This window comes from Scleropages formosus, chromosome 3, assembly GCF_900964775.1.
Source record: "Scleropages formosus chromosome 3, fSclFor1.1, whole genome shotgun sequence".
In the NCBI taxonomy this organism is placed as follows: Eukaryota; Metazoa; Chordata; class Actinopteri; order Osteoglossiformes; family Osteoglossidae; genus Scleropages; species Scleropages formosus.
Window position 1 is genome coordinate 24,288,538 of NC_041808.1, and position 24,993 is coordinate 24,313,530.

The following is a 24,993-nucleotide window of genomic DNA, read 5'->3' on the forward strand; positions in this document are numbered from 1 at the left end:
AGGGTAAGTACCTTGATCAATGTACTACAGAAGGAGGTGTGATTCAAACCTTGGTCTTTTCAGTACAACGTGGCAGCTGTAACTGCGATGACACCTGCTACCCACAAGCGTTGCCACATTTTGAACACGTGACACTAGAGAATGCGCAGGCGGTAGATCTCACTGAAGTTCCCCAGGAGGGGGTAGAGGTGTTGATGCACTAGTATCCAGTACATAAGAGGTGAAAATTAAATTTAAAGACAGAAGACAAACTGACCATTTTGGTGCTCTGTTGAAAACAGTTCCAGTGGAAGATCTACATAATAAAACAAGGTAAAAAGATGGGGAAACATTCAGCTATGATAACCTAACAGGGGTAGAGGAGAGTGTGTCCAAGGAACCTTTCCCCAGCCTAGGTGAGAACAAAGGACAGATGAAGCATTTGCTCCTCAGGATGACCGTTGGACAGAAGAAGAGGAGACAATTTTGCATTCAATACCAACAATATCATAATGCCCTAAATTGACATTTTTATTACAAAACAACTTTACAAAAAAACAAAATTTGTTGGTGTTGTGTTCTAAACCAAAAGTTAAAATAAGGAACATTCTTTGAAGAAGAGAAAAAAAAAAGTTTAGGTAATGAAGTACAGTACTTAACCTAAAGGCATAAATAAATCACAACCATTGCTAATGGCCTGGGAGAAAAGCACAAGTCCAGCGCTGCTGCAGCAACTCCTACATCACTATGGGACAGATCCTTTCTAGCACGTCACATAACCAAGAGGCCGAGGTCAGTACAGTACATCATTAAGACCCGTAAAATAAATCGCACAACACTACTGTTTCGCTGGAGTCCCTGCATCGCCGGAGGAATTCCACTGGAATCGTCTTCACAACTTCAACTTCTTGCGTCGCCCTCGCCCATCTGCTGTCCCGTCTGCTTTGCGCTTCTGGCTCTGATCAGGACATACAGAAGGGCATTTGCAGAAGGTGCTCTTTGCATCTCATTCCTACCAAAACTGCTCTTCTGCACACTCCTTCAAGTTGTTAAGAACTTTATAAAAATACAAAAGATATTATGCGAACAGAACCGAAAGAGCAAGAACAAAGGGGAACAGGAACAAAAACCAGATAGAAAGCCTAAAATAAAAACACAGCTTAGCGGTGTTTAAAACTTCAGTCACTGGAAGTCACAATGGTACTGATACACTGCTTTAAGGCATAGTGAAACAGGTTTTTATTGCCATTAAATTTACTTTCATGAACGTGAAATTCTGCAAGTAACAAGATGATTAAATACATCACTTTTTCCTCCTTTCCTACTGATGTCATAGAGACAAAACAGAAGAAAAGCCATTAAACAGATAATTAATATATACAGATCTTTCCCGAACGTCTGTGTATGTGAACAGTTGCTAACCAAATGCAGAGAAGTTTCAGAGCAGCTATTGCAAAAAGAGCAGTTTGTCTTGATGCTTTCTTTACGTTTTAGTCAGCTTTTAGCTGGATGTAGTCGATGACTGATTTATATCAACGCTCCATAACCTCATCCGTTTGTTCTGCAAACTCAGATGCGCATCACAGGAGACTGCTGACTTTTTCCATCTTTCAAATATGAACCATCCGTGAGGATACAACGCCACCCACCTGGACACAAGCTCAACAAAAAAAGATGATGCAACGAGAAGAAGTTCACTCACCGATGATGGTCGAGGACCCCTCTTCTTCTTCTCAGCCTTCTCCTTCTCCTCCAGCTCCATGTTTTCTCGCTCTATGAGCGTGATCAGCGTGTTGCATCGTCTCTGCAGTTCCTGCACATTGAACAGACATCACCAACAGGTGTTTGATACCCCCAACCCCCAGTCCCTAGTACACTGGCTCCTTGTGTTTCAAATACTTGAGTTACAAATTTCAAAGATACAAACATTCTCATTTATTTAATTACATTTTCTTTACATTGCAATTTTCTAAGGAATATTGCAATGTAAAGAAGCAAAAACAAGTTTCTGTGCTCAGTTTCAAAAAAGTCAGCAGGAGGATGAGAACATTATTCACCTCATTTCCACAGTGTTTACAACTCGTGTTTGGTGTTCAGTAACAAGCTGAGGGAGACTGCTCTTGTTTATGAAATTAATTGTATAGGAGTTTGTGGAGAAAAGGTTATTTTCATTGTTTTAATTTTAATGTAGGTCAAAGTTAATACAAATATGAAAATAAAGTCCAGCTATATTCAAGACTTTTAGAAAACCTACACTATAAGTAAATCAGGGAAGTCTGTATTAAGATTTGACTGATTTTATAGATAACGTTGAAAGTAGCCGGAAGATGACAATCACTGTAGATGCTTATGGTATGAATTGAGATTGAATAGGACATTGCGGACATGATGTATTTAAAACGATCAAGGCTTTCGCATTAGTTTCAATATTAGCATTGTTGAAAGTTCCAGTAAAATTACCCAGCTGTGTAAATTGGTAAATAATTGTAGTTGGATCAACATCGTAAGTCGCTTTGTGGAAAAATTATTAATAATTCCATTTACAGATGGAAATATAAGTCTGGTAAACTGGATCTCTAAAGTGGTAGTTACCGGCAACATGGAAGACACACACACAGACACAGACACACACACACACACACACACACACACACACACACACACACACGTGACAACGCACAACCCACCATGGCAGTCCTAGACTTGAGGAACCAGTCGAAGCGAAACTGCGGCGAGTTGCGGATGCACTGCCTCAGCTCATCGTAGACGCTCTCCTTGTCGAAGCCCAGCTTGTGCAGCATGCAGATAAGGAAGCGGTCCTCCTCCTCCGTGTAGTTCTTTCCCTTGTTGGTGCCATAGGAGATCCTCAGCTGGTGGAAGGGGGCCTTGTAACGGCCAATCTGTCAAAATGAGAAGAGCCACGGTTTACGCAGTGCCTGTGAAACTCATTTCTTAAAGAACACACCATGACATCCAGAGCATCACCTGTGACCTGACAACAACCATGGACGTGTCTTACCTGAAAACTTTGTTTAGTGCACGACAACACAAGCACCCCTTCTCAAAAACAGCCCTCACCTTTGTGTCAAGCGCTTTCTTTATACTGATCCTTCTCTGTATCCTGGCCTCTCCCCTCTCGATCTGGGCCATGATCTTCTCGATGTCCTGGAGTTCGTTGCACCTCTCCCAGAACACCGCTGCAGATGCACAAAACACACTGCATGATGACAATTTTGCTCCAAGTATGTTTTTGCAGGTGAGAGATAATACACAGAGCCCAGATATATCGTAGCCACTCCAGTCTATCTATACAACGATCTTACCAGAATATTCCATAACTTCCTCTGGAGTTTTGCCCTCAACTTCTCGAGCAATGTTCTCGATGTCGTCCCTGCCCCACTTCTCGTTGGCTTTGATGAACTGGTTGAAATCTCGCTTGTTCCAAATTGTGAAACCCTTTAAAGTAATACATTACATGAACACACCGAAGAACTGTTCTAATACTACAAGCGGATAAAAATATGAAAATGTAGAACACATACTGTAATACACAAATATAAACAGAAACACATTATTGACAGAGCTGATTTTTTTTTTTTTCCCCGTGAACAAAACGGATAGCAGCTGAAAAGCCGGGCAACAGCGATCTGGGATTGCATCACCTGCGACAGTAGGTGCTCCTTCTCCTCCAGCTCTTCCTCGGTGAGTGGCTCAGCCTCATCGATCTTTGCCTGCTCCTCCTTCTGCACCTGAGCAGAGTTGGGGACGTCGGGGTTACGAGGGACCTGGGAAGAGCAAATCGGAGACAGCCACCGAAATAAACTTTCATAAACAGACCGCCTTTGACATTTTCAAGCACACGTCACAGCAGAGCAAACCGTCAATCTCTTTGAAAACCCATGACGACAAACATACTAGCATTTAAGGAAACGCAAACAGACCTTGTAGCCAATTGTTTTCCTGTAGTACAGGATCTCCTTTTCCAGCAGCTCAAAAAGTCGAGGTGGGAAGAACTGGAAGTCTTGGACATTCGGCTGTTTAGGGGGTCGCGGAGCCTGAAGTAAAGCGAGGAAGACATTATGGCGACAATGTAAGAGTATTTATAAAGAACAAATTAGAATCAGTGAGCGCATCGCTACCTTGGGCGCCTTGGGCTCGCTGACTCGGAGGGCTTCCCGGAAGTACGCATCCACGGCGTAGTTAGCCTTGCGCTCTCGTTTGGGGGGCTCGATCCACTCGGTGACAATCTGCAGATTGCAAAGGAACCCTTCATGCACAAATCGCTCCAATTTGGACTTTTCATACTAATCACAGACAGTTGTAAACAAACACAGAGACGCGCGCACACACCACACACATACACAGCAGCGCACAGTAAACCAGGAGAGCCCATGGGACACAGCTGACAGCAGCAGATACATACGAGTTGAAGCTTCAACTGTAAAATATCTCCACTGCTTCAATCACCTTCCAAACATTTCACCAACAATCACACGGACACAAAACTTTCCAAATTTAGACGGAAAGGATCAGGAAAGAGTGACAGAACGGTAAATGGTACTTGGTGTCATCAGCAGTTTTAGGTGTCCGATTGTGTTTGTAATTAACAGCTTGACAGAAGAAAGGAAAGTGACACCAATATTCATTTCAGCTCAAATGTTACTTTGACAGGTTAACACATCTCACCTTTTTCTTCTCTCTGTAGTCTTCTCCTTCAAAGTTGTACACGCTGCTTTCGTTTTCCACAGTGAAATTTCTCAGGGAGCTCTCGCCCAGTTTGGACATCTTTTCCTTCAGCTCCAAGGTCTGAAATATCACAGCGAGCACATGTTATAGTATTTCAAGAATCCCATCAAAACATACACACGCACCTCTCACTTACCGTGGTGAATTTTTTTTGTGAAATCACCCCGTTTAAGTCCTATTGAGAGGTGATCGAACGACCATTATTTCTAACGGGAAAAAAAAAGTCACTTAAAATTAGAAACTGACCAAATGGTGTATTTTACAAAAATGGTAACACAGACAATATGCAATACTTTTAACTAAAATTATTGAAATCTGTCACTAATTATCCAAGTTATTAAAACAGCTACCATCAGCTGTGCAGGAGAGTGAATATATTGGACTGTCCATATTGCCTTTGGATTGCGATTCATAAATCACAAAAGAAGCCTTATGATAGCATAACACACACACACACACACACACACACTTTCTAAACCACTTGTCCCATACGGGGTCGCAGCGAACCGGAGCCTACCTGGCAACACAGGGCGTGAGGCCAGAGGGGGACACACACCCAGGATGGGACGCCAGTCCATCACAAGGCACCCCAAGCGGGATTCGAACCCCAGACCCACTAGAGAGCAGGACCCGGTCCAATCCACTGCGCCACCACACCCCCTTTGACAGCATAACTATTTATTATAAAAGCTGCTTACTGTATATGATTTAAACATTTACATTTTTTATAGCATTAGAAAACAGCTACATGAAAGGACTTCAAAGTTGGAAATTCATATTAACTTCTGTTCATTTGACTTATTTCTTTATACTGTATATTACTTTATCTTAAATGCTCTTTCTTTCTGCTACTGTTCTGAGGACTGCCGCACAAATGTCGTTGTATTGCACACAATGACTATAAAGTATCTCATTTGCCAAAGTTTGGACTCAGTCTGTTGCTTGAGGTGGGGGTTAGCTTTACCATAATCGATGTTTTGATCGGTTGTCTGCGTGACAGGACACGGGAAACAGGGAGGACACACAGCAGAATTCTCTATTTTGCAGTTAACGTGTATTGTAAAGGTTACCTCAAGCATCCATTCTGATTAAGAGCCACAGCGCCCTGCCATGTAATGGACCTCGGTACCATTCCTACCTGGAGTTTGTCCAATCATCTTCATTATTCCATTCAATTAGTGCCACATTGACTCCATTTGTTATTTGTTTGTCCAACAAAGGTCCTTACACAGTAAAGAAGGCCCACGAGCAAAATGTGTTTGTGTCATAGCATGAATTTTGTGTTTACATGGAATAAAAAGCACAGATATACACAAACACACATTATATATATTAGTTACTACTACGAGTGCTGGCCTTATAACACAAATTTTTTTTTTTTGTAGGCTTTATATCACAGGGAACTATGATGTTTGAACTGTGCCAAACATGTTGACTGGAACCAACCTTCTTCTCTCCTCTCTCCAGAATGGCATCGATGTCCTCGTCTGTGATCTCGCTTTCCTTGGAAGCGAACACGTGTGTGGCACCGTGTCGGATGATTGACAGCATCTCATCTTTCCCAAGCTTGTTCAGGTTCTGGTCCACCAATCTTCCTGTGTGTCAGCAATCATATCAAACGTTTAGCAAGTGTTTCTGGAAACGTTTGAATTTCGCTTCTGTCAGTTTATTTCAGCCTACCTTGCTGGATGACAATGGAGTCAAGGCGGAGCTTCATCTCTGCTCTCTCCACAATTCTCTCCTCCACTGTGTTCTCTGTGATGAAACGGAAGACGCGCACCTGCTTCTTCTGGCCAATCCTGTGTGCACGGTCCTAGTTGAGAAAAATCAATAAGTCAAAGATAATAATTCAAAAAAATATTAGCACATATAGGTTCTGAGCTAAATGAGTTACATCATTATTTCAAGTCTTTTATCTAAGAATTACATTTGGCAAATGACAAAAATAACACGCTCACCATAGCTTGCAAGTCAACTTGAGGATTCCAGTCTGAGTCATAAATGATGACAACGTCAGCAGTAGCAAGGTTAATGCCCAGGCCTCCAGCACGTGTGCTCAGCATGAAGATGAACTTGGAGCTGTTGGGCTCGTTGTACACATTGATTGATTTCTGGAACAAACACCACACACTGCATGTAAGACTGGCAAGTAAAACAATCGAATCCATTATCACAGTTAGAAATACGGCAGAAGCCCAAAACATACCTGGCGCTCTTCATGGGGGGTCTGCCCGTCAAGCCGGCAGTAGCCATAGTTCCTCCACATGCAGTAGTCCTCCAGAATGTCTAGCATCCTGGTCATCTGGCTGAAGACCAGCACACGGGAACCTGAAGAGAACAAAAAAAAAAAAAAAAAAAATCCAATCTCATCAATCTCACGTACCTATAAGCCCAGCTCCCACAGAAAAGTCAATACATATTGAACGCAAATTGATTCAAGGTTTTGTCTTTTTTTATTACCATTAAGACATTCTTCATTGCTAAGCTAACAAATGGATAAAATACATGCATATATGCACCCTTTCCTTGGTCTGCAGGCCTAACTTGTTCATGGTAAGCTGTTCGTTAAACAAAAGCTTATAAGAATTTGCCATCACATTCTTTTCTGAAAGGTTCATCACTGCCCATGAAAACCTATCTGTTAGAGCAATTTAAATCCTGAAGTTGTCCCACCTTGCTCCTTCAGCTTGGGCAGCAGCTTATCAAGCACAACCATCTTGCCACCGTTGACCACCAGGTGCAGGTCTGTAGTATATGGGGGTCCTGGCTCAGCACCATCAAACAGGTATGGGTGGTTGCAGCACTTGCGCAGCTGCATCAGGACATTCAGCAGACGCATTTTATCCATCTTTCCTGCCGAGTTCAGAATGTCGATGTCCTTCATCAAAATCTTGGTGTACCTCAAAGAGAGAGGAGGGAAAGAATGTTTGTGTATAATAAAAATTTTTGTCATTTCAAAAATATGTGATGGATGACCCCAGTTTGCTGCAAACTGGAAAAGAGTGGAGGCATATGAGATTCCTTCTGATGATGGATGTTCTTTTTATGAAATGCAAATGTTACGTTTGGCCAGTTCCTCTACAGTTAAAATTGTGGCCAAGGAACTTACCATTCTCTTTGCATCTTGCTGAGCCCCACATATATTTTCACCTCCTTCTTGGGCAGCAGGGACTTCTCCACATCAGCTTTTATACGTCGCAGGAGGAAAGGACGCAACACCTAGTTACAGTTCAGACAGACAGGGTGATGGCCTGAGTGATGATGCTCATATGATGACTTTTAAAGAAAAACGTGTGCAGAAAGTACCAAAGGTTTGTACTCACAATATGCAAACGTTCAACTAGTTTCTGATCCCCAAGGCAGTTGTTGGTATCAAACCAAGCATCAAAATCCTTAATTTTAAATGAAAGAAACGTTAAGTACACCCACAGAGGAACATGAGACATTTGTGTTCACTGCTCTGTGATGGAAAAGTTCTCACTTCTGAGGAGTTGAAGACATCAGGTAGAAGGAAGTTGAGCAGAGCCCAGAGCTCATGGAGGTTGTTCTGCAGAGGTGTCCCAGTTAGCAGGAGGCGATTTGTTGTTTTGAACTCACGGACTATCTCCGAAAGCTAAAAACATTCAACAAGCATGTGTCCACCATGAAGGCCATTTGGTTATCGTTTTGACTGATCTATGTGCAAATTTCTGAAGTCACAAGAATGTCTGAAAATGATTCTGAAGGTTTTTTTTAAAACTGCAGCATTTACCTTTGACTTCTCATTTTTGATCCTGTGAGCTTCATCGATAACCAAGTACCTCCAGTTGAACCTCTTGAAGACAGCTCTCTCTTTGATCAGCATCTCATAGGAAGTCACGCAAACATCCCACTCACCCGGCAGGAGAATATCTCGGATGAATGCAGTCTGAAACCAGGAACACCAAGTCAGGAACACAGTTGACCTTGTGGGCAGTTGGTTGTAGTTAACACTGTTGCCCATACCCTTTCGTCCTTGTCACCGATGAGGCAAACCGCTTTAATGGATGGCACCCAGCGATTGAACTCATTCATCCAGTTGTACAATGTGGACTTGGGCACAAGCACCATGTGAGGACCAGGAATGTTTCGGTAGTGTTTCATGTAACCGAGAAGGGAGATGGTCTGCAAAGTCTTCCCAAGACCCTGGTCAACAAACAAACCCCAAGGGCAGGGATCAGAAGGGAACTGACATCCTCAAAAAAAACACTACATTTCCAAAATAAAACATTAAAAACAGCCTTTCTAAACATGTTGAATCGAATGCAATCTCGTGATAAACAAAAATCAAGTCAAGTACCATCTCATCTGCAAGGATACCGTTGATACCATTTTCGTAGAGTGAAATGAGCCAATTCAGCCCACGGATCTGATAGTCTCTCAGCTTCCCACCTTTCACATCTGATGGGAGGACAAAGATGGAGTTAGTGATGGAAAGTTAAATATGCAAAAACAGAGTATGACCCCTGACGTAGAAGTCTTCTAATATAAATAAAAAAAAACCACCCAACAGCTGCATCTTGCTTGGGTTGTCTACTGACTTCTCTATATTCAATATTATATTACAGCTGTGCTGAAGATATTTATCCGAAATGAAAACTTGGCCCTGAATGTCAATGGCAGAATGTTGGCGGCCACTCACAGGTGGGCGACTCGTCAAAACGGGTGCACACATTGGTGGCCTTGCTGCTCTCGCTCAGGAGCTCCTCATCCTCCTCCTGCTCCGTGCGACGGTGCCGGTTGCTGCAGGGTTTGGGGGATAAGGGAGGCCAGTTAAAAAAAAAAAAAAAAAAAAAAAAAAAAGAAATCGCACCTAACACAAGGCAGCACATGACCTTTAAAGCTGCAAAGCAACTTCATCTTTGGTTGGCAGCAGAAGGGAGCAGCTACTGCCAGTACCACAGCCCTGGCCACGGCACCTAAAGTGAACTCCCTGGCTGTAAGATCGGGGGCCGAATTAGGCATACTCACTCCCCAGCCGACAGCAGATTCTGTTTCTCGTCCTTCTTGATTCTCGGGCGCCCGGGTTTCATCTTGAGCGGTGAGGTCGGTGTTTTCTGTGCAGCCGGCTGGATGAAATGCGCAAACAGTTCTGTCTGCTTCAGCAGGTACTCAAAACGGTTGCTGCGGTCAGCTTGCTGTAAAGACGCAAAAGAAACACTAGTTCCAAGCTGCTTCACACAGCAAAGAAACAAACACCACGCAGCAAGAGGAGGAGACAGGAGGAGGTACCATCTTCTCCTCATAGCCCGGGAGTGGGAAGAGCTCCTTTTTTTCAACTGGTTTAGGGGTCGATGCTCCCTCCTCCCCTCCATCTTCAGGATCAGACATGTCATCCTGTAAAAAAAAAAAAAAAAAAAAAAAAAAAAACATAAACAGGACCTAAACACATCACAGAATTAAAGCTATGTGTAGTAGTAGGTGATCTTCAGTCCTTCAGTCTGAATTAATTCATGGTACAAATGCGGATGACCATATTCATGTTAAGCCTATTTTTGTCAGCAGGGTCAGCGCAACGTTAAAAACTGGCACTGCAGGGCCACAGCAGAACTGGTTCTCACAGCTGTCAGTAAACAAGGAAGGAAAGAAGCAAGCAACAGTTCTTAGAAAAGCAAAAACAAAAAAGCAAAAACAAGTTGAACGATGTGTTAAGGTGTCTGGCCTGAACAAGGAGGACCCGGGAACTGGACTTGATGAACCCCTAAAAAAAGCCATGTGTCACAAGGAAGGCTTCTGTATCAGGTAATTATGAATTCAGAATAGTAGTGATATCAGTGATGAATGCCTGGTATAACTGTCTGAGGCAGAAGATATTTCACAAATTCATAAAGGGGGTACATATGTAAATAAAGTCAATACAGACGGATCACCAGTTCTCCAGGATGGTGCTTTTCCACACAGGTCAAACTGGCAAGAATTTCATAATGAGTTTGGATTCCCCCCCCCTCCCCTTTTTAAAGCATAAAGTGACAGTTTTCTCCCTTTGGTATTCTTTCAGATTTTTTGAACTGAGTCCACATGCCGGAAAGGATCCGTTTCCTTTTACCTCGTGATTTTAGGAGGATACTGTGTTATCTTTCGTGGTCTAGAAGAGAGGATGAGATCAGGATAAAGTCAGAATCGGATAAATTCATTTCATCCCATTCTGACTTTAGTTTATCCCGATCTCATTCACGTCTCCACATAATAATTCATCGTCATTTAGACCACGAAAGATAACACACTATGACTATCCTCCTAAAAGCACGAGGTAAAAGGAAACAGATCCTTTCCCGTTTCCGCCGAACACTGTGAATGTGAAATGCCACTTTGTCCCAGTTCCTGTTAGTGCTGCTCCAACTTGTGCGTCCCGGTATCCCGTCAGCGGAGACATGAATGATGAATCCGAGGCCAACCGGATGCCGGTTCCCCCACACGTCCCATCGGCATCGCCGCTGCTGCCCTCCGCTATTCAGCCCTGCTTCACCCACCTACTTGATCAAAGTTCCCCAAGTGAGAACAGAGGAGGAACACACCGAGTTCCAGCGCTAAGTTAGGGAGGGTCTCCCGATCGATCGATGGATCGATCGCCGGCCGGTCGGCCGACGCGGGGTCGGGGCACTTGCCACTTCCACATCCCGGACGCTCGGTCGCACACACCCGGGACCACTGGAGCCCTTCTACCTCCCTCAGGACTGCGTTCGAGCGTCAAACACGCGAACATCGGCCGCGGTGCGGCGCGCGGCTCGCGGCTCTCCAGTCTTTGTGTCCGCCACGGGCTCCCATTGTTCCGCTCACCTCTCCGAGCTCATCCTCCATCCGGCGCTCGGGCTCCTGCTCCGGCGCTGCGCCGCTCCTCTCCGCCTCCGACATCCTCCCCTGCGGTCCTCCGGCGCCTCTTTCACACTATTTGACCCGGTTCTTCGGGTTTAACGAACTTCTCACTGGTTAAAAAGACCTGCGGCTGCGAAGTGCGTGCAGGACGGGGGCGCACCACGCGAACCCTGCCGGCTTTTCCCACAAGAGTCCCGTTGATTGACTAAACATCGCGAGATTTCCACGAGCCAGGCAAAGGCATGAGCTCAGGCCGGGCACGTGGTACGACGACCGGCTTTTGTTTCCCACGCAGCGTTGCCTCGCGTGCGCGCCTCCGGCGCCAACCAATCTGGCCACGTGATCAAATTTACATAACTGTTAGAGTTACGTTTCAGTTCCGCTACCTAATGGAGGAGACAGTGTTTTTCCCCTACCGAAGAGTTTACTAAGAAAGACTGAATATGGCTTTATGGACATTTTCATCATCATGTAGATAACATTTTAGCAGAAAGTTTGCAGTTTTAAGACGGTGTATAGAGCAAGAGAACTCGTAATATTAAAGTACACGTTATTCCACGACTTTTGAGGACTGTTTCTTACCACGCACGTTTTTGTCATGACGATTGTGTCGGGCATCAAGATGACGGTTAAGAATTTTACCAATTTCAGCCCACATTTTTTAATGAGATGGCGGCCGTTTTCCGCCTTGACTTATTCTCTTCTGTTAAACTATGTATATGTTAATGCCATTATATCGTTGTTGCATATTTTTTTCTAACTCATGGCTGAAGTGAAAAAAGTCGGTCAACGTTGCTGCAAATTTGGTCTTTGTAGGACTCCACTTCCCACAATGCCACAGACCTCAGTCACTTGACCGGTTCAGTTACCTGTAATTGGCTGCGACGAGACAAAACCAGGAAGTAAAACAAAAATTTCTCGACCACATGCTGAAAGTACATGAAAAAAACTGAAGATCATAATTCGGATAATTTCTTTGCCCCCTTACTTCCACCTCAGAAAAGTACTTTAACGTAGTATTTTGGTCAAATTCCACACCTATACTGTGGTACCATAATTAATTTACCACAATCAAAGCTTTAAAAAATTGGAGACCTAAAATTCAGTGTGGCCTAAGTGGCCCAAAACAAACTAAATTAAGCTCAATCATGTTAATAATAGCGGCGATACATTTAAACCGAAGTATTAACAGTGACTTTGGTTCCTTCAACTCTTGCCATCTGTTCCCCTCTCACTCTGACTTGGTTCCAGCCCACAGAGGCTGCACAGTAAGCCTGTTTCATTTCATGTCACTTCTTCGTGGTGTAAAATCATCTCAGTTGGAGTTTTAAGTGTAAATCAGCTGCAAAGTGTGACATTTAAATCCTTTGGATTTGTAGCCTGTGGAGACACAATGAGAAATTGTGGAGCATGGCCATGCTCATTTCTCATTATCCTAGCCCTGCTATATTGATGACTATGGTCTGATGAGTATGGCCTGTCTTGAGCAACAGAATAAACAGGAATCTACTCCTGTGAAAAAATAAATTACTGAAGAAATAATGGAATTTTTTGAAATAATGTAACCATCTGACAATAAACTGCAGGCAAGGTGTGTCGATATTTTACATACAGGCCTAATGCATACAGTTCCATTTTTATTTAGTTCACTTTTAAATGTACACATTTCTCCTCCCCAAATAACATTTTAGCACAAACTGTTTAAGTTCTCTTTCAAAAACAGAGTACTAACAGAGGAACAATTTTAAAAAATACCAAACTAATATTGAAGGCACTGCTTTCCAACAGTACATGATCAATTAAAATGGAAGTTACACATTTCCTAATTAAAGGAATATGTTAACCCCAAGAAAATCTAAAGTACAGCAAAGTTAGTAAAACCAGTACATTTACAAACAGGAGGGCTCACAAGTAGCTTCGCTTTAGGTAAATAGCTGACATCTTGCATATTTACAAAAGAGTGAGTTGTGTAAGGCAGTCAATCCATCCAAGAATGAACAGGAATTCTGTAGAAAATAAACTAGGGAATATAAACAACAAATAAGCTATGGAATTTAAAACAAAAATTAAAAAAAAGACTTGTATGTCTTTCTGGGAAGGAATGTTTTCAGGAAACTTGCTTTGTAAGTGCATAAAAGGTGCACATCAAAAAACATCCTTAGGTTCTGAAATCCAGTTCCTGCAGTATAAATTAAGTCTTGTGATGGACTGTTCACCTGCATAAATTGAGAGCAGACCACTGTAACAGAATTTCACTGAGTACCTGAATTTTCTACTTTAAAGTCTGAAACATTGCATAAGTACAAGAGCTTCCAAACAACCAACTGAAAGCTGTCACTGCTGTGTCACCTCCGCTGTTTTCCACATGGATTTTATCCATATGGCCAGTTAGACACCGACGTCTTCAGTAGATGCAGGATTGTATCCCGCAGAATGCGCACTTCACACACTGAATACATGTTAAAGGACACTTTCATTTATACAGTCACTCAGTTTGCATGTTGCCCAACACAAATTAAAGCGTGCTGCAAAGCGAAAGGAAGTAACGTTTGGCATTTCAGACCTGCATATTCAACTAAGGAAGGAAATGTCTGATTGCACTTTTTAGATTTGCATTGAACAATACCTTTCAGGTGACGAATGAATGTGAAACTTCTATCTGAATCCACTGCAGCTTGGGACATGAAGCTGGAAACATAAATGTCGGACATTAAACAGCTTTTTCTTATTTACAGTGACCTAAAAAAGCTGAGAAATGAAAGTAATTTAAAAAAAAAAAAGCTTGTCAGGACTTTAAAAGGCAGCATGGCAGAATCCTCTGTAACCACACACATGACTTTGCAAAAGAACCCGAGAGCAAAGGGGTCCGTCTTCACCCTGAGTCTGAGGATGTCTCTGAAAGAACTCAACAGCTGGCTTCCCCCAGCCCACAGGAGTCTTCCCCCTTGTGGCAAGATATCAGAGGTTAAATGCTGGGAACAGGGTGTGTTTCCTCAGGTGGGGCTGAAAACCGAGCGCTGTTGTCCTTCCACCTGCTCTGCTCCGACTCCCCTGTCCCGACAGGTGCAGGATGGCCAAGCTCGGCCGATGCCTCCTTGGGCGACCTGCGGCTCACTTGGGGCCCTTGGGGGGCACATCTGTCTCTGTGGACTGCCTCCCATCATTCCAGGCCTCCTTGGTGTTCTTGAGCGCCTGCGTACGCTGCTGGTCCACCACCACGTAGTCCACGCGCTCGTCTGAGATGGAGCCGCCTGTCCCATTGCTCTTCTTCTGTAACACACAGGGTGCAGACACATTCTCTCATGGGTACTTTGACTCAGTGTGTTTATCATGCTACTGCTTTGACTTTGACCTCACTGTTATGACTTGTACCTTTCGAGGTGGGGTGGATTTTCCTGGGTCCAAATCCAGGTCCAAGTACTCCACCTGCTTCTCGCGTTTGGGCTTCACCATGGGGCTGCTGCCACTGCCACCATCTGTGTTCATATGAGTGCTGAGCTTCAGGGTCTGAAATAAAGGAGACAAACTCCACTGGAGGTTTTCTAATCCAGAGTTAGAGAACTGCTTTGGGGCTCTAGTGGTGCCCTGCACATGGTCACATGATCACATGTCCCCACTACACTGTACAGATGCCAAATACTGTACAAATTACCCTGCTTTATTAAAGCGTAAATTACTGTAAGGAGGTTAACCTTGTAAGCCACTTTGCAGAACAGTACCAGATAAAGAAAAAAGTATTTAAAATATTTTCTTTTGTTAAACGATTCATTATTACGATACATACATATTTTGTATCACAATAAGGAACAAGTGGTTTATTATTTGACAAGGGGGAAGGGTGTGGGGCTCTATTTACGCACTGGTTCATCTGCTATCATGCTGGAGTTTGTCATGGGTACATAATTCTCATCGCAGTCCTCAGAGTCTGTGCTGGAGGTGATGCTGTGCGCTGACGGGGGTCTTGGAGGCATTGGGAACCTGGAGAAACTGACCACAAAGAAACAGCTCAATACGCACCCTTTTTATACATTCACACAGACGCAACCACATACTGAACATGCAGTATCACAGATCAGCCAGTAGGGGACCTCCTAGTACAGAAAATTCTGGATGCGCTGCAAAACCAAAAGGGACATAACAGGCAAATCAAAAAGCACTTAAACTTTCGAAGTGGTGTCACATCTGCAGCTCTGTGATAACAAACACACACAGAACACTGTAAAAGGATGTGTGTGGAACACTCGAGTCAAGAAATTATGGTATTCTGATTGAAGGTGCACATTCCTCCTTTGGATCGACTGATAGCTCATCAGGAGTGTGTGGAGTGTGTGTCATGTGCATGACGATGTGTGAAATAAGTGCTAAGTAATGGGTGTTTAGGGATGACAGAAGGATGATGACAGTGGGCTCACAGCTCACATGGGGGTCCCAGGGACTGTGACCAAGACAGCGCTGTGCATGGAGACTTACTCGCGGGCAAAAGAGCGGGTAACCGGGGAGTGGACAGGGGCTGGCAACTCCTCCCACTCCTGCATGGGCTTGATGTCCAGTTTGGGTGGTCTACCTGTGGGACGGGTGGGAATGGGGTCAAACAGGCTGTGGCGAAACACAGCACAGTGCAACAGAGGATTTAAAAGGAAGACCAACATGGTCGACAGAATTGGGGACTACCACCAAGTCCCTTCACCCTGTGTGGAATCTGATATTCTCTGCATGAAAAGCATCACACTGATGGTCAGAGAGCACTCACAGAGACAAAATGCTAAATAACTGTACTCTGTATGGTATTTAGTGTATTTCCTTCAAACTGCGTTACTTATCTGTTTTGAGGCTGATTGAACAGTTTTAGAGTCTGACTGTACTGCAGGCATCCTATATGCCTGACCAGCTGTGTGGTGGTGGGGGAGTCATCGTCAAGGCCTCGTGACAGTACACCGGTACTGGGACCCATTTCTGTTCAGTCCTTTAGTCGTCACACCCAATAGTTTAACTCTTCGTTTGCAACGGCAGCCGTGAGCGATGTTTCTTCAACTGGGCCACAAAGATGTGTCACTGAGTTTCGTGTAAAGCTCAGGAAAAATGGTTAAGACACTTTTGAAATACAGACTCAAGCACATGGAAGAGAGAGAGAAATTTGCAAAGTCAAATTCCGATATAATTGATGTAAGCAACCACCGGTGATCATGTTTTTTCTACACAACTTCAGAGTTCACTGCAGAGGTGTCGTTACACTTTCACATTTATTTGGGGACGGCAGTTGATTAGGAGCGGCTCAGCATGGCACTAAATAATTCAATGAGGCAGCTTTCCAGCGATCCACTTTAATGGCAGCACCACCTCGGCTTGGAGACAACTGGCGTTGGTCGAAGGGCTAAGTGCCCATTAGTGCGTGGGGTATTAGCGTGCGGCCTCGGAGTGGATACGGTCCCACTCCTCGAGCCAGAGGCGCTCCCTTCTGATGGATGTCCTCCGTAACCGGAGCCGCCTCACCCAGCAACTGTCAGGGTACAAGTAAAGAGCGTTATGCGTGATCACGTTACTTGGACTCCCTGCCGGCACTCATTCACACGCCTTAGCAGTTGATTGTAACTGCAGCTGGTGTGTGGAAAGGTCTGGTAACATCACTGATGACTGGACCTCATTGGCCAGCGACCGAGGAAACATCATCCCGGCGACCTTGCAGGACAAAACAAACACACCATCTGTGGTGCTCAGAAAGGTGAATGTGCCCCTAACCTGACCGCAAAACGCACCGAAACTCAACTCATGACCATCTCAAAAAAAAAAAAAAAAAAAAACACCTCCTGTTTCCGAGGTAACAGTGCTGAAAGATAAGTCTCACCGACTTGCAGAAATCAGTATGAATGACGAATATCAAAAATGATATCCTTATGTATCTATAGTCAAAGTTCAACTATCATCTTGCATCACATACCTGTAGAAAATGACAGTACTGGACAATGCTGCTCATCTTTATTTGAGCTCCCGACCTCACAGACGAGATGCAATACGCTGCCTCATTTAATTGTAATTCCACTTCCACCGGATTTTTTTGTATTTATAAATGGCTTGCGCTCATGAATACTGATGATGAAGGGGCATGATGTTCACTGAAGCACAAGGGAGGAATAAGCAAGACCGTGACCTGGGAGGACCCAATGCTAATGAAGAACCGGGGATTAAACAGCATGTTGGAGCACAAAAGAGGAAGGTGTAAGAGAGCAGACAGAAGGTCTGTCCAGCAAGAAACTTTCTGTGTGAGTATAATATCCATTAGATGAGTGCTGCAGGAAATTGAACCACAGGATCTGTGCACTAAGACAGGACATTGTGTACAAAACACAAATCAAGCACAAGCACAACCGCCCCCCCCAGGACCACACACAGAGCTCGGCGATAAACTGGTCAAACATAAGTGTGCCATGTCAGAGCAGAGTACATACTTACTGTTTTACTTTGCTGAGGATATCAAATTAGCGCAAATCATTATAAAAATGAGAATTTAATATGGCCTTGTAATTCACTGCGCATTCAGAAGTATATGCACAATGTCATTTTATCGGTTGCATCATTGGCCATTTTACATCTCCATGACTGTAAGAAACAGATGCGGTTTGTCATCTGATAAAGTGCCCTTATATACATGGAACTGGGATTTAAAATGACAGAGGTCGTCTTACAGCTACAGTATGAGTCAACAGTTTGAGTTCACCTCCTTGACACCGGACTTGCCAAAAAAACACAGAAACTGGGTGTTTGAGGAGTGGAGGTCAGTCCTACGGACCAATGCATCAAATGTGAAATATTTGGGTCCATCAGGTGAGTATTTGCTGTGCCTGTGTGGTTCCCGCTGTCCAACATGGTGGTAGCAGTATGATGGTGTGGGGCTGCTCTGCTGGTCATTGGTCATCTTTATTGAGTCCATGGCAATCTCACCCAGCACGGCTCTCATACTCTAATACACCTATTAAAGTAATAGCTAGTTGGGCAGTCCTTCAACAAGATACAACCCCAAAACACCACTCAAACTTGTGGAAGAACTATCTGGTGAAGTAGGAAAGCAAAAGGACACTCAAGCTATACAGAGTCCTCGTGCTGCAAATGGTGAAGTTTTGAATTTTTAAAGTGTACTCAAACTTTTGACCAGTACTGTACATTTTACATGACATCACCCTTTTTTCAGAGAGCAGTTAGTATCAGTTACACACATGTGAATTAGTCTATTATTTAAGAAAAGAAACTTTATCGATCATATAAATCAGTTGTGTCCTGCTTCCTGAAACCTAAACTCCTCTTCTTCCATGTTCCAGCTTTCTAGTGTTTTCAACTGCTAAGGAAGTTGGATAAACTCATACAGCTCCAGTAGAAAGAGATTTACAGTGGGTTAACCATCAAGTGGTTTAGGTGCAAGCTGGACATTAGAAGAAGTAGGGCAGGCCTACAGGACAGCGGACGCTCTCCCTGAGGACAGAGAGGAAGGCATGCTGAAAGTTTCCCAAAGTTTCGTTCACACGTCGCAAGAAAAAAAAGAAGAGGTAGAATACCCTGTATGAATACATACCCTTCTGTCGTTTTTGGAATCCACCTACGGTTTGGGAATCGGTTCTCTCTAAAGCTCGTAATATTTTAGGGCTCTGACCTGATTGGCAAGAAAAGACTTCCTTGTTACACTGTTTCCGGAACAGTCCGAGGCCCGCTCCCTCGACACACAGGCGCAAGTCATATACTGTAGCATGCATTCCACCAGTGCGACACAGTGGCTGGACATTGAAAAACATAAGACGAGTGTGCACCAAACACCCCCGGTCAAGGCACCGGAGCAGGCAAAAGCAACCGTGCAGGAACAGCACCCCACGACAGCCACCTCTTTCATACCACCTGCTTTTCAGTTCCAAAGAGACACAGGGGCGAAAAGCGCAAACAAATACGGCACCCAAAGACAAATGCATAGAAATCAGCCCAAGTATTGAGGAAAGCAAATCAGCAGAGCAGCTGATGATGGGTTTGCCCTGCGTAACCCACACTCGGCCTGGCACCAAACAGCTAAGCAGGAGGGAGCGGCGCAGCAGCGCCCCTTCCTGGCATTTGAGATGAGATGAGATACTTTATTGTCATTATATGCATACAACGAAATTTTGAGCGGCAGCTTGCGGCGGAAGGATGGTAGATGGGACGGGTGGCCCCACTTGGGTTGCCGGGTAGACAGCGGCTCTTGCCAAAGCCCTAGGAACAGGTGTAAGATGTAGAGGTGCACGAACAAACCGTAGAGCAGTCAGTGGACCGAAGGTAAACCTGTCCCTGTACCATGTTTATGACTCTGCAGCAACACTTCCAATGCGTACGTAGTGCTGTCTGTAGTTTTCATGTACAGCAATTCTGCTCTGACAAGAGTAGCGTTGTCAAAGTACGCCAATATTATCGCTAAAATTAAATATATCATATACAACCATCAAGTTCGTCACTTGTTTATTTTCAAAAAATAATGAGTGCCACCCGTTTCTACATCTTAACCTGTTAATTTAAGGATGTTTGTATTTATTAAGTCTTTTCTAATGGTGCTTTAATGGAAAAGGTAACTTTGGATTTACAAACAAATTGAGTGACGAAGAGACTTCTGGTCCATTTGTGTTTGTAGGCCGAGGACCAAACATAACTCGTACAACTGCAGCTTGTGCCATTAACTCGATTGTGAATAAGCGTGTACTTTGAACCAACCGAGTTGGTGCGTCTTGAGAAAGAGTCAGTCTTCCCCCACGATGTCAAACTTACACCTGGCCTTGCCTCTAGAGCACTGTTAGCATCATTAGCATCATTAGCAGCTTTAGCATCTTTAGCATCATTAATGATGGTGAGTAACAGCGCACACCTTGAGCATCATTATCGACACTGAGTGCAACACGTTTAGCATCACAAGCATGTTTCCCATTATCAACGCTGAGTTAGAGAAAAAGAGAGCAAGCAGGTTTAGCATCATTAGCATTATTGACACTGACTGAACAGCAATAAACACCCAATAAGCCAGAGTGGTGAAACACTGAGATGCAAGTTCATACCTCATACAGGCACACAAACGCAAATATTAATGCATTTAATCTGTTAGACACACACACACACACACACACACACACACACACACACACACACACACACCACGATCACCCACTCACACACACGCTTACCTTTGCGGTCAGGTTTCAGGTTGCGGTCGACAGGTGGCGGCTGGCAGTCGCTGATAGCCACGGGCCGCCGGGGTGGCGTCTTGGGGCTGCAGCGGAAGCCCATGTGCACCGGCGGGGGCACCTGCTTGCCCAGGGAGGGGAAGTCGGAGCCACCCGGGGTCATGGGCACGTAGCTGGGCTCCTGGGGGGCGTCCGCCAGGCTCCCCGAGCGGTGGTGCGAGGGAGAGTTTCCGCCCATGGGCACATAGTTGGTGTCCATATCCTCGGTGGAGCCCCCGCCCACGGGCACCATGCCCTTGTTCTTCTGTGTGTGCACGGAGAGAGTGGCCAATGATGAGCTTGTCACCTTTTTACACCGTCGTCCTGCTTCAGCGTTGCCGGAGTCTCAGATCTGGAGCTAGTGGGTTCTGTGTACTTCAACCCCCAGTGCTGAGTCCATCACATTTACATTTATTTATGCATCTTACACTTCTCAAAAATGTAGCACACGCATTGTTATGCCAATTATACCGGGATTCGAACCTTGGTTCTTCTGGTGTTCTAGCAGTTCTAACCACAGCGCCCCCTGCTGGGCCTGCTGTCAAAATGCTATTCAAGAAAACCCGCTGCTTGTTTTAGAACACCCACAACAGCCACTTCTGAAAATAATTCATATTTTAGTATAATGACATCAGCCTGGATCTTTAAGTATTTTGTTCAAAGTTTGCTTTTCACAACTGGTTTAATTATTGTGATATACAGATATCTGTAATCATTTAGAAATGTATCATTCGCATACAAAGCCACACACACACACTGACCGAAACCGCTTGTTCCAAGTGGGGGTCGTGGCGAACCGGAGCCTAACCCGGTGACACAGGGCGCAAGGCTGGAGGGGACACACCCAGGATGGGACGCCAGTCCATCACAAGGCACCCCAAGTGGGACTCAAACCACAGACCCACCAGAGAGCAAGACTCGGTCAAACCCGCTACGCCACCGCACCCCCCTCATACAAAACCAACAAGGGCTATAAAAATCCAGACATCTGCAACGTAGGTTTTATCTTAAGATAAGATGAGGGGGCAGAAATAGGCGTAGTGGTCAGAGATGATCAACACAGGTTCCATGCTGTCAGCACTTACCCTGAAATGATACAGTAAAAATTATACGGCTGTATAAATAGGGAAATCATTGTAGGTAGGTTAACACTAAGCGCCTTCGCAGAAAAGTGTCAGCTAAATTAATGAATGTTAATACATGTAAATGCAAGGTGTTCTGTATGGAGCCGCAGCTGAGCGGATCCATCACACATCACCCACCAGGTAGTTGTTGAAGCTCTCGTTCAGCTCGAAGGAGTTGCTGCGATCGGCGCCGAAGGGTCTGGGAACATCATAGCACTCCTGAGACCCAAAATCTGCAAAAAGTAATGCAAATCCACAGGAATGCGACAAAGCACAACACAATAACTTGTGTTACCAAATGATTTATTCCATTTGGTAAGAGCAGCATCCACTTCTTGGTGCTCAAGCTTCCTGATTCACAGAACGATTGTTTTTGTTTTCGTCAATTAAGCAGCTTTACAATGTGGATCAAACCTGATTTAGCAAAAAAAAAAAAAAAAAAAAAAAAAAGCTCTTTTATCGGCGTGAGAGTCACACAGGGGTGACTCACAACCACCAAAATGTGAGATTGTCTCAGCATTCGCTGACTTTCTAGTGTGATAATGGAGTGGCCAAATTAATACATTATGCTGGACAGTTAAATAATCAGGTTTTTCTGATAATCTAAGCATCTACACTCTAGAAAGACCCACCTTTTCTGAGGGGTTAATTAAAGAGGGTCAGCAACACCTGCACAAGTGTAAAGTGGGTGGAGTCATAAAGAAAGTTACGCAATGGCACCAGCAGGAGGTGCTTACATTCTCATCCAAAGAAAACATTAGATGTTAACATAGCTATTAAAAGTTATTAAAGTATCATTACAAATGAATGTATGCTCCAGAACTGCACTGTTGAGGCTAACTGATTCAGACATCTTAACGCTACTGACCCCTCTCAATGTAATCTGTTCCAGCTTTAACAAGAGCAGAGTTACTGGGAACGTCGTGTGAGGTCATGTCAGATGAATTCTGATTTTCGGTGGGTGTGATGGCATTAAGCTGCGCCCCTTGCGAAGGAGCCAAACGGAGCACTGACCCTTCCTGAGGACGGAGAGCTCCACGGTGCCAACTGTGTTGCTGCGCAGCCCCTTGCCCCCCGCCGCCCCCGTGGGAGCAATGTAGTTACCGTCGCTCTCGGACACCGAGCGCGGTATGTGGTAACTATCTGTGGGGGAGCGTTCCGGGGGGGCCGCCACCGACGGTTTGGGGGGACGTGGTGGGGGGACGTCTGACTCTGAGCCGCCGCCAGTCCTGGGCACCTGGTATGCGATGCCGCCCACTCCCCCGGACCCGGGCGTGGGAGGGACGTCGTAGCTGATGGAAAAGTGTCGCATCTGGCTCTCGACCGAGGCCTTCCTGGGGGAGGAGGCCGCCCTGGGCTGCAGCACCGTGTCCTGCGAGAAGCTGCGGGGCAGCAAGGAGACGGCGGCGGTGGCAGCGTCAGCAGAGCGTGGGGGGGGAGACTCGTAGGTGCTGCGCTGCGGGAAGAAGCCATTGGGGGAGCTGTGCTTGGGGGCAGAGGAGACCAGCCGGTGCGAAGGTAGGTTGTCGTTGAAGTCCGTCTCTGCGGACATCGACCTGCAGGAGCCGGTATGGAGCCTGTTCGCGACACGGCACAAACACACACTCAGCAGACATAGACACATGTTCAGAAAACGTTACAGAAACTGTAACTATTCAACAGACACAATGTTAAAGCTGTTTACTGGAGTGAAACACCCGAGTATGATTTCAGCATAGTGACATTACGCCACTCGTCATTATTAATCACTATTAATTCATTTAGTTGTCAAAAGCCACTTACAATGAGAAATAATGTACACTGATTTACCCACTGAACTGGAAAAAAGTTTTACTGCATCAGTTGAGGGTAAGTACCTTGATCAAGCGTACCACAGCAGGAGGCAGCAGTCGAACCGGGATCCTTTCATTAGAGTCTAACCACTAAGCCACCTGGTGCCTCCATAACAGTACGATTATTGACAATATGCAGTAAGTATGTTGTATGGGTTACAGTATATAAACAGCGTAACTCTATAAAAGCACTGGCACAGATAAGTAGAATCACTCAAATTCCCAACAGCACTACCTGCACTGGAATGTACAATTACTGTGCTTATTTTTGTATCTTATTTTTCAAGATTACTAGTTGGGGAAATGTGATTACTGGTCACATTCCTACCCTGCAGTTCCTCCTCTTGGATTTTCTTCCTTCTCGGAACATTAGATGACAAACCGAACGAGAATGGCAGCAACTGATCTACGTTTCACCTTCCATCTCGCAATCCTTAATATGCGGTTTCTGTCTGTGGGCGCTGGCTGACCGTGAGCCCATGTGGCACGGGAGCAGGACAAGGCCGCGGGGGGACGCTGACCTCGAGGACCCGGGCTTCTTGCTCTCGCAGTTGATCAGCAGCAGGTAGTCCGGCGCCTCCTCCTGGCTGGACGAGGACTCGAGGTGGCGGACGCTGACGGGATGGTAGGGAGGCGGCACGCCGCTCATGGGTGAGGGTTCCGCGTCCCCCAGCGCTGGGTGCGAGAGCGAGTCCATCACCATGGTGCTGGACACCTGTGGCTTTCCACCGTCTACGATTCAAGCACCAATCACAAGTTGTCAACGGGTCACGCAACTCTTTCAACCCAGTTCCAGCCATCGCAGGTCCCGGCGAGGACAGCTGCCACATTCACGGATGACCCACCACTGTCCCGCCGTCTCTCACTCGCTCTCTCATGCACACGAACAACACACACGAAGGATGTCCATACACCTGGAAGATGGCACAGTGTTCACTGAATTCCTTACCACATCATTTACATGAGATGATTCTAAGTGAGTGGGGGGCGCGGTGGCGCAGTGGGTTGGACCGGGTCCTGCTCTTCTGTGGGTCTGGGGTTTGAGTCCCGCTTGGGGCGTCCCGTCCTGGGTGTGTCCCCTCCCCCTCCGGCCTTACGCCCTGTGTTACCGGGTTGGCTCCGGTTCCCCGTGACCCCGTATGGGACAAGCGGTTCTGAAAATGTGTGTATGTGTGTGTGTGTGTGTGTGTGTGTGTGTGTGTGTGTGTGTGTGTGTGTGTGTGATTCTAAGTGACTTACAACGTTAAGCTGCTTAGATGGATG

General features: G+C 45.2%; 2 protein-coding genes across 4 annotated transcripts in view; both read right to left on the reverse strand.

Moving 5' to 3' along the window:
• Window positions 1-480: 480 nt before the first annotated feature.
• On the reverse strand, window positions 481-11,777 carry LOC108936633 (SWI/SNF-related matrix-associated actin-dependent regulator of chromatin subfamily A member 5-like). The gene is made up of 24 exons (XM_018756125.2): window positions 11,521-11,777; window positions 9,976-10,080; window positions 9,715-9,881; window positions 9,386-9,486; window positions 9,044-9,144; window positions 8,710-8,889; window positions 8,477-8,632; window positions 8,207-8,338; window positions 8,049-8,117; window positions 7,835-7,944; window positions 7,399-7,625; window positions 6,932-7,053; window positions 6,684-6,836; window positions 6,406-6,538; window positions 6,172-6,320; window positions 4,666-4,785; window positions 4,119-4,226; window positions 3,921-4,034; window positions 3,642-3,764; window positions 3,303-3,435; window positions 3,058-3,176; window positions 2,667-2,879; window positions 1,682-1,792; window positions 481-937 (listed from the first exon to the last, which is right to left on the reverse strand). Exons 1-24 carry the CDS (start codon window positions 11,593-11,595, stop codon window positions 872-874), a joined length of 3,087 nt encoding a protein of 1,028 aa, XP_018611641.1. The 5' UTR covers window positions 11,596-11,777; the 3' UTR covers window positions 481-871.
• Window positions 11,778-13,159: 1,382 nt separating this feature from the next.
• Window positions 13,160-24,993, reverse strand: part of LOC108936670 (GRB2-associated-binding protein 1-like) — a 31,701-nt gene continuing 19,867 nt past the window's right edge. Inside the window, exons 4-12 of one of the 3 annotated variants that reach the window (XM_029250277.1) lie at window positions 24,252-24,405; window positions 22,913-23,475; window positions 22,037-22,131; window positions 20,736-21,039; window positions 19,118-19,195; window positions 16,027-16,120; window positions 15,417-15,543; window positions 14,929-15,063; window positions 13,160-14,826 (exon numbers count right to left, since the gene is read on the reverse strand). In XM_029250277.1, the coding sequence (XP_029106110.1) occupies window positions 14,668-14,826; window positions 14,929-15,063; window positions 15,417-15,543; window positions 16,027-16,120; window positions 19,118-19,195; window positions 20,736-21,039; window positions 22,037-22,131; window positions 22,913-23,475; window positions 24,252-24,405 (1,709 nt within the window). In that variant the 3' untranslated portion in view covers window positions 13,160-14,667. Of the gene's footprint in view, window positions 14,827-14,928; window positions 15,064-15,416; window positions 15,544-16,026; window positions 16,121-19,117; window positions 19,196-20,735; window positions 21,040-22,036; window positions 22,132-22,912; window positions 23,476-24,251; window positions 24,463-24,993 lie in introns of all 3 variants that reach the window. The other 2 variants (XM_029250276.1, XM_029250278.1) reach the window with 2 other exon arrangements.